Source organism: Salarias fasciatus (genome assembly GCF_902148845.1).
Source record: "Salarias fasciatus chromosome 7 unlocalized genomic scaffold, fSalaFa1.1 super_scaffold_4, whole genome shotgun sequence".
Taxonomy (NCBI): domain Eukaryota; kingdom Metazoa; phylum Chordata; class Actinopteri; order Blenniiformes; family Blenniidae; genus Salarias; species Salarias fasciatus.
In genome coordinates this window covers 4,578,135-4,591,100 of record NW_021941229.1, presented here as the reverse complement: position 1 = coordinate 4,591,100, position 12,966 = coordinate 4,578,135, and the positions used below count along the sequence as shown (strand labels likewise).

The 12,966-nt window shown below is 49.3% G+C and overlaps 1 protein-coding gene across 1 annotated transcript; it reads left to right on the top strand.

Annotated features, from left to right (window-relative positions):
- The first annotated feature begins 3,584 nt into the window (after nt 1-3,584).
- On the top strand, nt 3,585-4,585 carry LOC115382985 (lysozyme C-like). Its single transcript, XM_030084991.1, has 4 exons — nt 3,585-3,785; nt 4,061-4,216; nt 4,324-4,402; nt 4,492-4,585. Exons 1-4 carry the CDS (start codon nt 3,653-3,655, stop codon nt 4,556-4,558), a joined length of 435 nt encoding a protein of 144 aa, XP_029940851.1. The 5' UTR covers nt 3,585-3,652; the 3' UTR covers nt 4,559-4,585.
- The last annotated feature ends 8,381 nt before the right edge of the window (nt 4,586-12,966 follow it).

Here is a 12,966-nt window from a genome sequence, read left to right as displayed (position 1 = left end):
GGAACCAGAAGCACTGTCCACGTCAGAAAACACAGTGATGGATCTGCGGCACACCCAGAAGAACCCTGGTTCGATGCTCTTCACACGGCACCACTGACACTCAGCAGATGTTGTGTTGGTTCCTTTGTCACTCAGTGCTGGACGGGGCTCAGACACACAGCGTCCTCTGTTTTCAGGCCGTCTCCTTTGACTGAATCACTCTCCTTCCACCTGCAGAGAGAGCAGAGCTGAGGAGAGTCTCTGATCGCTGAAAACCTGGGACTCCTCTGAAGTCCCAGCATGACTCACTGAGCAGTCACATCACTCTGTTCTCACACTGACTGTGTTTAGAACCAACCTGCTGAAAGCAGCAAGGACTCACTCCAACCATCTACTGACCTCAGAGTCTGCAGGCCACACAGTGGACCCTGCAGAAAACCACACAGCTGCTCAAGTCCTGAATCCTGCAGAGGGTTTAAGCTCAGGTCCAGATGTTCCAGATGTTTCAGGAGGGAGGGGTTGGACTTCAGAGCTGAGACCACAGAAGAACAGCTGATCTCTGACAACCTGCAATCCTCCAACCTGAACAGAGAGAGAAAGAAGTGAGATTAGAGGACAAACCTTTATCTTAGAAGAGATTCTAGCTTCAAACTGAACTGACCTCAGAGTCTCCTGTTCACAGTTTGGACTCCTCAGTCCAGCACACAGGATCTTCACTGATGAATCCTTCAGCTGGTTGTCACTCAGGTCCAGATGAGTCAGGTGGGAGGGGTCAGAGTTCAGAGCTGAGGAGATCACCTCACAGTGAGAAGAACAGAGTCCACAGCCAGAAAGTCTGAAATGAGACACAGAGAGGACAGGACGCTGTTACGAGGTAGAACACTTTGTTGGACTTTTCCTGACTGACGTTAGAGCTTCGGCATATCTTCTTTGGGTTTGACTTTGGGTTCATGTCCACATGAAGGAGAGAACATGGAGTTCAACATGTTGTGTTTATGTCCTTTGTTCTAAATGTTGAAGTGGAGCTTTGAAGTGAGGATGTCCTGCTACTTGTATACATGCACATTCCAACAATTCCAAGTTTTCTTTCAAATTGCCACCAGAGTAACTCCAGGAACTATTTTAGACAAACATCACTGAAACATTGATCATGAGGACATGTGGACTCACTCAGCCTTCCTGCAGTTCTTCACAGCTGGGATCAGTCTCTGTTGTCTGGCTTCAGGAACTCTTGGATCTCCTGATGTTCTGAGAGGTCCTTCATCTCCATCAGACAGTGGAACCCGAGCCCTGAAGAGGAAGTGCGTCTTCTGTGAGTCTGTGAGTGCAGATCACATCACTGTGCTGAGCAGCGAGCAGTACACCTGGCCCTTAAAAGCATCCTGGGCATGTCTGAGAGGAAGGCACGTACTCGTACGGTCAGACAGCACCTCGGCCGTCTCTCACATCAACCACCAGGGTGGAACCAGGTCCGCCTGGTTGTTGCAGGCCTCTCAGAGACTTCTCAGGTGAGCTGCCACCTGCCTGGTGAGCCGGCGGGTCATGAAGCCACGGCCCTGATCCCGCTAGCGGACTCCCTCTCCCATTGGAGTCCTCCACCAGGAGAGTGGTGCCTCCATCCAGGGTTGGTACACAGAATTCGGGGTCTTTTCAGCAGGGTGGGGGGTCACCTCAGTCCACCCGGCTGCAGCACGATAATAGGTGGAAGGTTGTTGCCTTCCATCTACCCTGGAGGTGTACATGGCAGCAATATCAGCGCTGTTAGCCCTGAGCAACAGTAGAGCTACAGTGTGTGGCACCCAAGACTCTTGTTGCTGACCATTACCTTGGTGAAATGTGTGGGTGAGATACACACTTTGTCCATCAACTCATTCTGCCTTAGGTGGCATCCGTATGTTACGGGCGCCATTCTAAGTCCGAACATTGCTGCTGGGTCTACAGTCTGTTCAGCTCGTAAGGCTTGCAGGATATGGCCCTACACTGAGCATTCCTCAAGACGGGGGGCATACTCTTTTGCCCAGCAAGATACTGATGCTACCATGGGAATTTATACCTCTGAATAGTCTGTGGTTTGTTGTGGAGGGCCTGACGGAGGCTGTGCTCTCTCCAAGCAGCACAGATCCCACTGGATTGTGGATACCATTTGCCATTCCTATCAGGCGGCGAATCGCCCTCTACCATTGGGTGTGTGCTGCCACTCCATCAGAGCGGTGTCCACATCTTGGGCGTCCCTGAGGGGATTCCTTATGCTCATGCTGGGACACGTCATTCAGGGATTTCAGCACCGCCTTCTGGCTTTCAGAACGTGTCAAATAGAATGAAAGTTACTAATGTAACTATGGTTCTATGAATCCCGGATGACCGCCAGAGCACTCTGTCACTCAGAATCTTCATGATCAGTCAAGGTGATTCTGTAGGAACCAAACCTGAGGTGACCCTGGAGCTTATAACCTTTCTAGGGTCATGGACAAGGTCACCAGTGACGTTGTGGGTATACATACTAGAACTTCACATGCGTGAAGGGAACATCCAGTGCTTTCAGCATCGAATTTTGGAATTCATACAACCATTGTTATATTTGTATTTTTTTAATTTTTTTAGAAACATCGTATCGGATTGGTGTCGGAATTGGCTCATGCTCAATTTCATGATATCGGCATGGGACATGAAGAATCATTGAACATCTACATCATCTCTCTGGATCATTAAACATGGAACATGACATTATTGTCATGTTTCCCTAATGTGTGTACTGTGAGTGCGTAAGTGTGCACATGTGTGCATGTATGTGTGGTGTGTTTATATGTATGTATTTTGGTTGGGATTGATGGGTATTTTTTGTCATGTTTTCTTTTTTTTTAATGTTGTAAAGTACTTTAATTTGCTTTTATTGTGCTGCACGAAGGGCGCTTTATAAATAAAGGTTGATTTGATTTGACATCTCCTGTTAGAATGATGCAGATGACATAAAACTCTATATGTCAGAGTCAGTGAATGTCCACTCAGAACTCAGAACAAGAAACACACAGAGTTCATTTTCTTCAGGCCCAAAGAAGAGAGGTTAAAGGTCAGCACTCATCTTGACTCTGTGTTGATTAGGACAACAAATCAAGAGAAATCTGGGAGTGTTTATCCACTCAGACCCGAACAAAAAAACTCACTGCATATCAATAAAGTTGGGCCTGAATGCATCTCATATTTACTTATAGAATGTGAAACATCTCAGACGAGGTTTATTAAATGTTCCCAGAGTCAGAAGAAACCAGGTGAAGAAGCTTTTATTTCCTCCACTCCTCACCTGTGGAACAAACTTCCTGCTCACACATTCACTTTTTTAAAGTCAAGACTTGAAACAGCATTATTTGCTCAGGCTGTCCATTGGACAATTAACCTGTTGTATTTAAACATCTTATAACCACATCAGATGAAGATTGAGTCTAGAACTCTTTCTTCAGGTTTGAAAGATCCTTCAACAGTCTGAGAGAGACCTGAACCTTTGCACAGCTGTGTCTTGTTTGGAGTTGAGTGCAGGTTCTGTTTCAGCTGTGACCAAAGGGCAGAGCCTGCAGTATAAAAGGAGGCCGAGCTGAGGAGGAGACATTCATCCTGCAGTTTTACACTGTTCATCACAGGTTTTCTTTACTTTGGTTTCTTCAGAGAAAGCTCTGCAGAGATGGTCATGAGGAGTCTGGTGTTTCTGCTGCTGCTGGCTGTGAGCAGCGCCAAAGTGTTTGAGCGCTGTGAATGGGCCCGAGTGTTGAAGAAATATGGGATGGACGGATACCGAGGCGTCACCCTGGCTGACTGTGAGTACAAATAGCTTTAAACAAACAACAGAATGGTATATCACATGTGGGCCTCATGTTGTCTGAGAGGCATTTGTGTTAATGACTCCTCTCGACCAGCTGAATTTAACCCATGATTCAGTGCGAGACGCAACTAACTCATTTCACAGATTGAAACTTTAGGAAGACTTTCCAGCAGTGAACCAGACACAGAGGCTGAGAGACTTTAAATGATGATGAACACTAGACTTACCAAACAAGTCGTTGATGCCCTGTGCAATACTTTTATTGTGCAGGGGTGTGCCTGTCTCAGTGGGAGTCCAGCTTTAACACCAGAGCCACCAATTACAACGGACCCGGCTCCACAGACTATGGCATCTTCCAGATCAACAGCCGCTATTGGTGCGAGGACGGCTCCCATACAAGCAACGGCTGCAACATCAAATGCGACGGTCAGTGAAGAATCCCTGCATTTACACCTCCCACTAAAACATACCTGGTTCTTTGACTTTCAGCACATGGATGTAAATTAATAATGATCCACCAAATTCAATTTCAGAGCTTCTGAGTGACGACGTTACTGCAGCAATCAACTGTGCCAAGCGTGTGGTGGAGGATCCTCAAGGCGTCCGAGCCTGGTAAGACCTGAACATGTGATGAGACTGTGATGGACTCACTGCTTTAACCTTCACATGTGGAGGAATAAAACAACTCGGTTGTGTTTCAGGGTGGCCTGGAAAAGTCACTGTGAGAACCGGGACCTGAGCTCCTATGTGCAGGGATGTGGTGTGTGATCAGCTCCTGGAGTCCAGCATCCTCTGCTGCAGTTCAACAACTTCTTTGTGGTTCTACAATATTTGAGACAAATGCTGAACACACTGATGTACTGCAGCGAATAAAGTGCCTGAAAAGTATTGAATCAATTCTTTCATTTGAGCTTTATCCTTCTTGCATTTAAAAGTGACCCAGAGAATAGCTTGGAGTGTTTTTAGATTTATGCTGAATCCCATTTACACCTTAGGTTAGGGTTACCCCTCGTCTGCACGTTCACATGAGGGGTAGGAGTGTCCCAATTGTCATGACGTAGAGGTAGGGCCAAGAAGGAGGGCCAGTCACCTGTCAAAGGAGTTTCTCGAGAGGCACACTTCAAACGGAGGGGTATGATCTGGTGGCGAGGGGCGCTCGTTTCGTCAGCCTACAGTCGGTGGCGGGCGGGGTTAGTTCACTTCCACATTGGCGGGAGCGATCGGTTCCGCACCCGCGCATTCCAAACGCAACAGACGATTATTTTCAATAAACTGGCTTTCTCAACACTGCGCGGGTGGGAACTAACCCCACCTGCCACTGATGGTGTAGGCAGGCAAAACAAGCGCCCCTCTCCACAGATTTCCCAGAAAGCCTTCAAAGATCGGCAAGATGGCGGCGTCCGCAACGAAAGAAGTTAATAAATGTCAGTATTTTGTTGATTAGTTTTAAATGTAAGAAAAATCTTCTTCGCCAAACAATTGTCGCATCTGCCTACGTCATCGGCAGCGGCGACTACTGAAGATGTACGCGATTGTCGGAGGGGTTTACTGTCGGCCCTACCCCTTAGCACTCTGTTTCTAAGGGGGAGGGCTAGAAGGAGAAATGGGATTGGGCCCTAGTGTACTGCAGGGGTCGGCAATTAGATTTGGTGGCGGGCCACTTTTTTGGGGGGCATTTCAATCGCGGGCCAAGGGGTCTCTGGCTCGCGCGGGCTTCCATCCGCGGACTGGAGAGCGGGGGGGGGGGGGGGGGGGGGGCACCAGGGCGAAGTGGCAAACAGCAATGAGAGCGTGACTCTGAGCCTGAACTCCGGGGAGGAGCACATGGTGACGGTCAGAGCCAGAAAAACACATGGAAGCTCAACTACAATTTTATATTATTACACTGATTCAAAAAACATATGGAAATTCCACTCTTGCTTAAGGACACACCCCCAGGAGTCTTGCTTTCTGAAGCAAAAGCTACATCTAGATGTGTGGATGTCTCTTTGTCATGCCAAATTTCCAAAAATATCATCAAGGAATTAAATAAAATACAATATGAATATATTTGGAGAAAAACAAATATGCTTCTGAGTCAAGGAAACGTGAAAGAGTGATTTATACTGAGTTAATCTACCACAAAGGTTTACCAATATTGGGGTTTATAGTTACCCAGCAGGGGAAACTCAAAGTACCTCCTCACAAAATTTAATAAAACTGACACCAGACAACCGTTTAGAGAAAAAATAACAGTTTGCCACAATTTATTAGAACAAATATCTGATCTTCAGAAGTAAGAAAGGCCACCTGGACCTGTTTGTCCTCTTCCTTCATGGCCTCTCTCTGGAATCCAACCAGAGACTCTTAGAAGGTCTGCTGGGTCAGATAAAGAGCCGTCCAGAAACCATCCAGACCAGGGGTTGGCAAACCTTGGCGCGCGTGGCATTAACACTGGGCACGTTTACATGCGACCCATGTAATGGCTTGTAGGGCAGAGCGGATGTGTCATGTAAACTTCCGAGTGGATCTGCTTCACTCGGAGCGGATTGTATTTCGGAGCCGACTGTTCGAGGTGTCGTACACCGATCGATAATCCACTCCGTGTCTCATATAAACGCCGCCTGACAGCGGAGCAGAAAAAAACAGGGGATTATTTGTTACGCATGCGCGTCTCCGTACGTAGTGACGTGACGACATGCGCAGTAGACGGGAAGCAGGACAGTCAAAAACAAGCAGAAGAACACGACGGTGGTTGAAAAACACTTTTTTAATAAAAACCTAGAGAGAAAAAACACTGGAGAGGAGAGATGGAAGCAAATCGCGCAACAGCGAGTTGTTCAAAGAGTTCCATAGCAGAATGCAAGGGATCACCCGGCTGGTGAGAGGTAAAGTTTGCCTTCTTGTATCAATTGTCAGTTTACTTCAGTGCATATTTTGCATCACTGATGATGCGTCCCAGTGCATCCATGAGGTGTTTCTTCGAATAGCTATCATCTGGCATAGCCAGTGACCCCTAGGAATAGACTAGGTGACAACCAAGAACAGTTTGGTCGACTACTGGAGAGACAGTTGACAGCACGGAAAGACAGCACCTGGGACAGTTTGGGCTAGCAACCCGACCTGTATCTTTCATGAGAGAGAACCCAAAAAAGCTACGGAAAGTCCGACTGAAAGATACCCCCAGGAGGTCCCGAGAGGGGGGGAGGATGAGATCTCCAATCGGACGGACCACATGGTGATGACCCTTGTGAACGGACAAACGACAAACGTAACATGCATTTGCGGAAAGCTGTGTAAGAACCATCGTGGCCTGAAAATCCATCAGGCCAGAATGAAATGCTTGGAGAAAGAGAAAGAGGTACAACCTGTACCTGGTGAGACGCAGGAGGAGCCCGGCCAGGAGGCAACCCACAGAGCCCAGCCCCTCCACGTACCTCAGACTCCCAATCCCGGCAGAGTAATTCCACAGCAGCGGATTAAGTGGCCCCCAGCCAGCAAGAGGAGCGAGTGGCTACAGTTCGACGAGGATGTGTCAAACATCATCCAGGCCACAGCCAAAGGAGACGTGGACAGCCGACTCGCATCGATGACCACCATCATCCTCAGCTATGCCTCAGAAAGGTTTGGGCAGGTGGAGAAAGGAAAATCAAAACCCACTTCCTACACAATGAGCCGCAGGGCCACCCGGATACATCATCTGCGCCAGGAGCTACGCACCCTCAAGAAGCAGTACAAGGCTGCAACTGAGGAGGAGAAGCAACCCTTAGCGGAACTGAAAAACATCCTGCGCAAGAAGCTGATGACCCTTCGCAGAGCAGAGTGGCACCGGAGACGGGGAAGAGAGAGGGCAAGGAAGCGAGCAGCTTTCATTGCCAATCCCTTTGGTTTCACAAAGCAACTGCTTGGGGACAAGCGCAGCGGCCGGCTTGAGTGTTCCATAGAGAAAGTAAATCGCTTCCTCCGGGACACCGTGAGCGATCCTCTGAGAGACCTGGAACTGGAACCCAACAAAGCTCTCATCAGTCCAGACCCCCCAACAACGGAATTCAACTTGAAGGAGCCAAGTCTGAAGGAGGTTGAGGAGGTCGTCAAGGCGGCCCGCTCGGCATCGGCACCAGGCCCCAGTGGAATCCCTTACCTGGTCTACAAGCGCTGCCCGGAGCTTCTACGGCACCTGTGGAGAATCCTGAAGGTGATTTGGAGAAGGGGGAAAGTGGCCGGCCAGTGGAGGTGTGCTGAGGGAGTGTGGATTCCCAAAGAGGAGAACTCAAGTGACATCAGTCACTTGTCACTAATAGGGAACGTGAGCTGGGCTTAGACCGTCGTGAGACAGGTTAGTTTTACCCTACTGATGATGTGTTGTTGCAATAGTAATCCTGCTCCATCTCGTTGCTGAGCGTGGAAGGAAAAGTGTTCCTTAGCATTGTCTCAAAAAGACTGACCGAGTTTCTCCTCAAAAACAGCTATATTGATCCATCAGTTCAGAAGGGAGGGATCTCTGCACCTGGCTGTTTGGAACACACTGGCGTCGTCACGCAACTAATCAGAGAGGCCCATGAGAACAAAGGCGACCTTGCTGTTTTGTGGTTGGACCTGGCCAATGCCTATGGGTCCATACCACACAAGCTGGTTGAGCTTGCCCTCCACCGCCACCACGTTCCCAGTAAGATCAAGGACCTCATCCTGGATTACTACAATGATTTCAGGATGAGGGTCAATTCTGGGTCGGAAACATCAGGCTGGCACCGCATAGGGAAAGGAATTATCACAGGCTGCACCATCTCCGTTGTCCTCTTCTCCCTAGCCATGAACATGGTGGTTAAGTCAGCTGAGGTGGAGTGCAGAGGGCCCCTGACCAAGTCAGGTGTACGACAGCCCCCCATCAGAGCCTATATGGATGACCTCACCGTAACAACGTCGGTCCCAGGGTGCAGGTGGATCCTACAAGGGCTCGAAAGACTCATCACCTGGGCAAGGATGAGTTTTAAGCCCTCCAAATCAAGATCCATGGTGCTGAAGAAAGGGAAGGTGATTGACAAGTTTCGTTTTTCCATCTCAGGAACTGTCATCCCAACCATCACGGAGCAACCTGTCAAGAGCTTGGGGAAACTCTTTGACTCCACCCTGAAGGACTCAGCAGCCATCCAGAAGACCAGTGCAGAGCTTGGAACCTGGCTTACCAAGGTAGACAAGTCTGGCCTGCCTGGTAGGTTTAAAGCCTGGATCTACCAGCATTCAATCCTGCCCCGCATCCTGTGGCCCCTGCAAATTTATGCAGTCCCAATGACAGCAGTGGAGACCCTAGAGAGGAAGATCAGCGGCTTTCTTCAAAAGTGGCTGGGCCTTCCCCGCAGCCTTACCAGCGCTGCCCTGTATGGGACAAGTAACATCCTGCAGCTTCCTCTCAGTGGCCTCACAGAAGAGTTCAAGGTGGCGCGCACTAGAGAAGCCTTACAATACAGGGACTCAAAGGACTGCAAGGTTTCAGCAGCCGGGATCGAGGTGAGGACAGGAAGGAAGTGGAAGGCATGGGAAGCAGTGGAGCTGGCAGAGTCACGCCTAAGACAGAAGGCGTTGGTGGGCACTGTGGCGACAGGCAGAACGGGCTTGGGTTTCTTCCCAAAGATCCCCATTAGCCAGACCTACGGGAAGGGAAGGCACCACCTGATCCAGGAGGAAGTCAGAGCAGGGGTGGAGGAAGAACGAGTGAGCAGGGCAGTAGGACTGCGGCAACAGGGAGCGTGGACAAGGTGGGAGAGCGCACTGCAGCGCAGGATCACCTGGACAAACATCTTGCAGCCAGATTTCCAGCGGGTCCGCTTCCTGGTGCAAGCGGTCTATGATGCCCTGCCAAGCCCAGTGAACCTCCATGTGTGGGGGAAAAGTGAGACACCCTCCTGCCCGCTGTGTTCTGGTAGAGGCTCTTTAGAACACCTCCTCAGCGGCTGCCCGAAGGCCCTGGCCGAGGGTAGCTATCACTGGCGCCATGACCAGGTGCTTAAGGCAGTCGCGGAGAGCGTAGCCTCAGCCATCAGCTCCAGCAAGAACCTTCAAGCTCCAAAGAAGGCAATCTCCTTCGTCAAAGCTGGAGAAAAACCCAAATCAAACCACCAGAAGACAACTGGCCTACTCCACACAGCATCTGACTGGCAGCTGCAGGTCGACCTGGGGAAGCAGCTGAGGTTCCCCCAGCACATCGCAACAACTACCCTCCGCCCGGATATGATCATGACCTCTCAGTCCACAAAACAGCTGATCATACTGGAGTTGACAGTGCCCTGGAAAGAAAACATGGAGGAAGCAAACGAGAGGAAGAGGGCCAAGTACCAGAAACTGGTGCAGGAATGCAGGGGGGGGAGGCTGGAGGACCTTCTATGAGCCCATAGAGGTAGGCTGCAGGGGATTTGCAGGACGGTCTTTGTGCAAGGTCCTGAGCCGCCTGGGCATCGCAGGAGTGGCAAAGAAGAGGGCCATCAAGTCCGCAAGTGAAGCTGCCGAAAAGGCCACCCGGTGACTTTGGATGAAGAGGGCAGATCCGTGGGCTGCTACTGGGACGCAAGTCGGGGCTTGATCACCCCCGGCTGGGTCGCCTGGGTGAGGGTGTATGATGTTGAGAGACCCGAAACACCCAATGACCCCAGGAAACATCACTGATGATGTGTCCCAGTGCATCCATGAGGTGTTTCTTCGAATAGTGGCCAAAAATCTTTCAGAGGGACTTTTTCTCAGAATCAACTGTAAACTTTTACTGTAAAATTTACTGTAAAAAACAAAACAAAACATGGCTCAGTTACTGCATTGGTGTAAAGGAGAGGGTATTAACCCCTTACATGCCATTTTGGTCAAAGACGTCCCAGAGGACACAGAGATCTGTGTGATTGAAGAAACACTGCAGACTATTAAGGTTCTTGGACGGGTCAAAGTCAGAGGAAGGACCTATGATCCTCAGAGTCAGAGTCTGACGGTATTATGTGAATGTCGAGAGCCAGTAAATGCAAAAACCATTCCATTAGATGTGTTGCCAGAAGGCAGCGACTCGCCTTGGAGGATCTTTGGATGCTCCGAGGGGGAGCGCAGTATCACTGACCAAATAGATGCAAGTGAGTCACCCACTCTACAAGCCGACCCCAACCCTTTTCCCTCGCTCCAAGCATCTAGTCCTGAAGCTATCATTCGAGCTGTCGGGGATGTTTTGCAGCTTACTTCCAGGTCAGTGAGTGATCATAGTGCATATCGGAGGTTACGAACTTTTTCTGGAGTGGTCCCCACACCACCCGTAGAAGAGCAACTGGAGAACTGGATAGAACAAGCTAGATTGATGATAGAGGAGTGTGATCGTCCAGACAGGGAAAAGAAAATGAGAATTATGGAAAGTGTTAAGGGTCCCGCTTTAGAGATTCTCCAAGCAGTCCATTGCAATGATTCCGCCGCAACGCCGCAAGACTACCTTGACATCATTGAAAACACTTTTGGCGCTCCTGAAACTGGGGAGGAGCTCTACTTTTCCTTTCGGATGCTGTGCCAATAGTCAGGTGAGAAACTTTCAGAGTTTCTAAGAAGGATGGAAAGGGTCCTGAACAAAGTGGTCCAGAAAGGGGGGCTGCCACAGGCTTCCAAAGACAAAGCACATCTGGATCAGCTCATCAAGGGTGCCACTAGATCAGACATGATGATTTTAAGCCTCAGGTTAAGAGAGCAAAGAAGTAACCCACCTACCTTTTTGCAGTTTTTGAATGAGATACGCGTTGAGGAGGAGCTCGAAGCGTCTCGGCGCAGACTAAACTCTTCTAAATCTGTGCATGTTAAAAGCACTACAATCGCTACTGAAAGGGAGGTGAAAGATCTCAATGCTGAGATAGAAAAGCTGAAACTGCAAGTTGATGAGCTCACAGAATTGTCGGTAGCACAGTGTTCCCCTTCTACTGATGCCGTTGATGTTGACTTAGGATTCTCCGAAGGAGATAAGAGCATCCATGCTCTCAAGAAGGAGGTGGTCAGGCTAAGAAAGCAGGTTTCAGTAATGTCTGTCAAGCCTACAGTACATGAAGTAACCTCACCTAACAAACAGACTCCTCCAACTCATTCACAAGACAGGTCCACAACACAACGTGAGCCCAGTGATTTCTTCTGTTATCGCTGTGGTGAGGATGGGCATTTCTCCACTAAGTGTGCTGCCCCAGAAAACGGTCCTCTCATCATACAAAAACTAATCAATGCTCAGCGAAGAGGCAAGCCCAATCAGAGAGGCTACAAAACGACTACTGATGCAAACACCACACATGCAAATGTTAACCGAAGTGCGGTGGAAGTGCGTGACAACAGTCTTCCAGAAGGACTTGTAGGGCCACCATCTGCTGCCCAAGTGAAAGTTAATGGCAAACCTTGCACTGCCCTTCTCGATAGTGGTTCACAGGTGACCATCATGTTTGACAGTTGGTAAACGGAGAACCTGTCACATGTACCCCTTCATCCAGTCTCAGGGTTAGCTGTGTTAAGCCTGTTCCAGTTCTGGCCTTGGTGTGCCCAGATCCACGGTGTTCAGATACCCTACCAATGCTGATTGGCACCAATGTAACCAAAGTATGGCCCCTCTCATGTAATAAAACAGGCCATACAGACAAAGTCTGCTCTGAAAAAGTGGCCGTGTCTGAGCATGAGCAAAAGCTGCAATCCGCTGACCCCATTAAATTTCGTCCACCTGAAGGGAGAGATGGCCCTGTAGCAGACGTTAAGTGGGTTGGTCCAGGTCCGCTGGTTATCCCAGCTGGAAAGAGTCACATTGCTGTCTGTAAAGTTACAGAAAGACAGATGGTGGGGGACATAATTTTAATGACTGAAGGTGCCACCTCACCGGCTCTTCCCCCAAGTGTGTTGGTACAGCCAAAAGTGCTGTTCTCAAAGACTCTGGACAAAGAAAAGTTTCTTGTTCTCCTGCGGAATGAATCCCTTAAGGACACCGCCATTCCAAAAGGCACAGTGGTTGCACAGCTGTGTGTAGCTGATACCGTGACTGAGGTACCCAGCCCAAAACCACAAACTGCTCCTCCAGTTGATCCAACACTGTTTGATTTTGGAGACTCTCCCATTCCAAATGAATGGAAAGAGAAGCTGAGACAGAAACTCTCCAAACGTCCCAATGTCTTTTCAACTGAAGAGTGGGATGTAGGGTTAGCCACTGATGTGGAACATTGTAT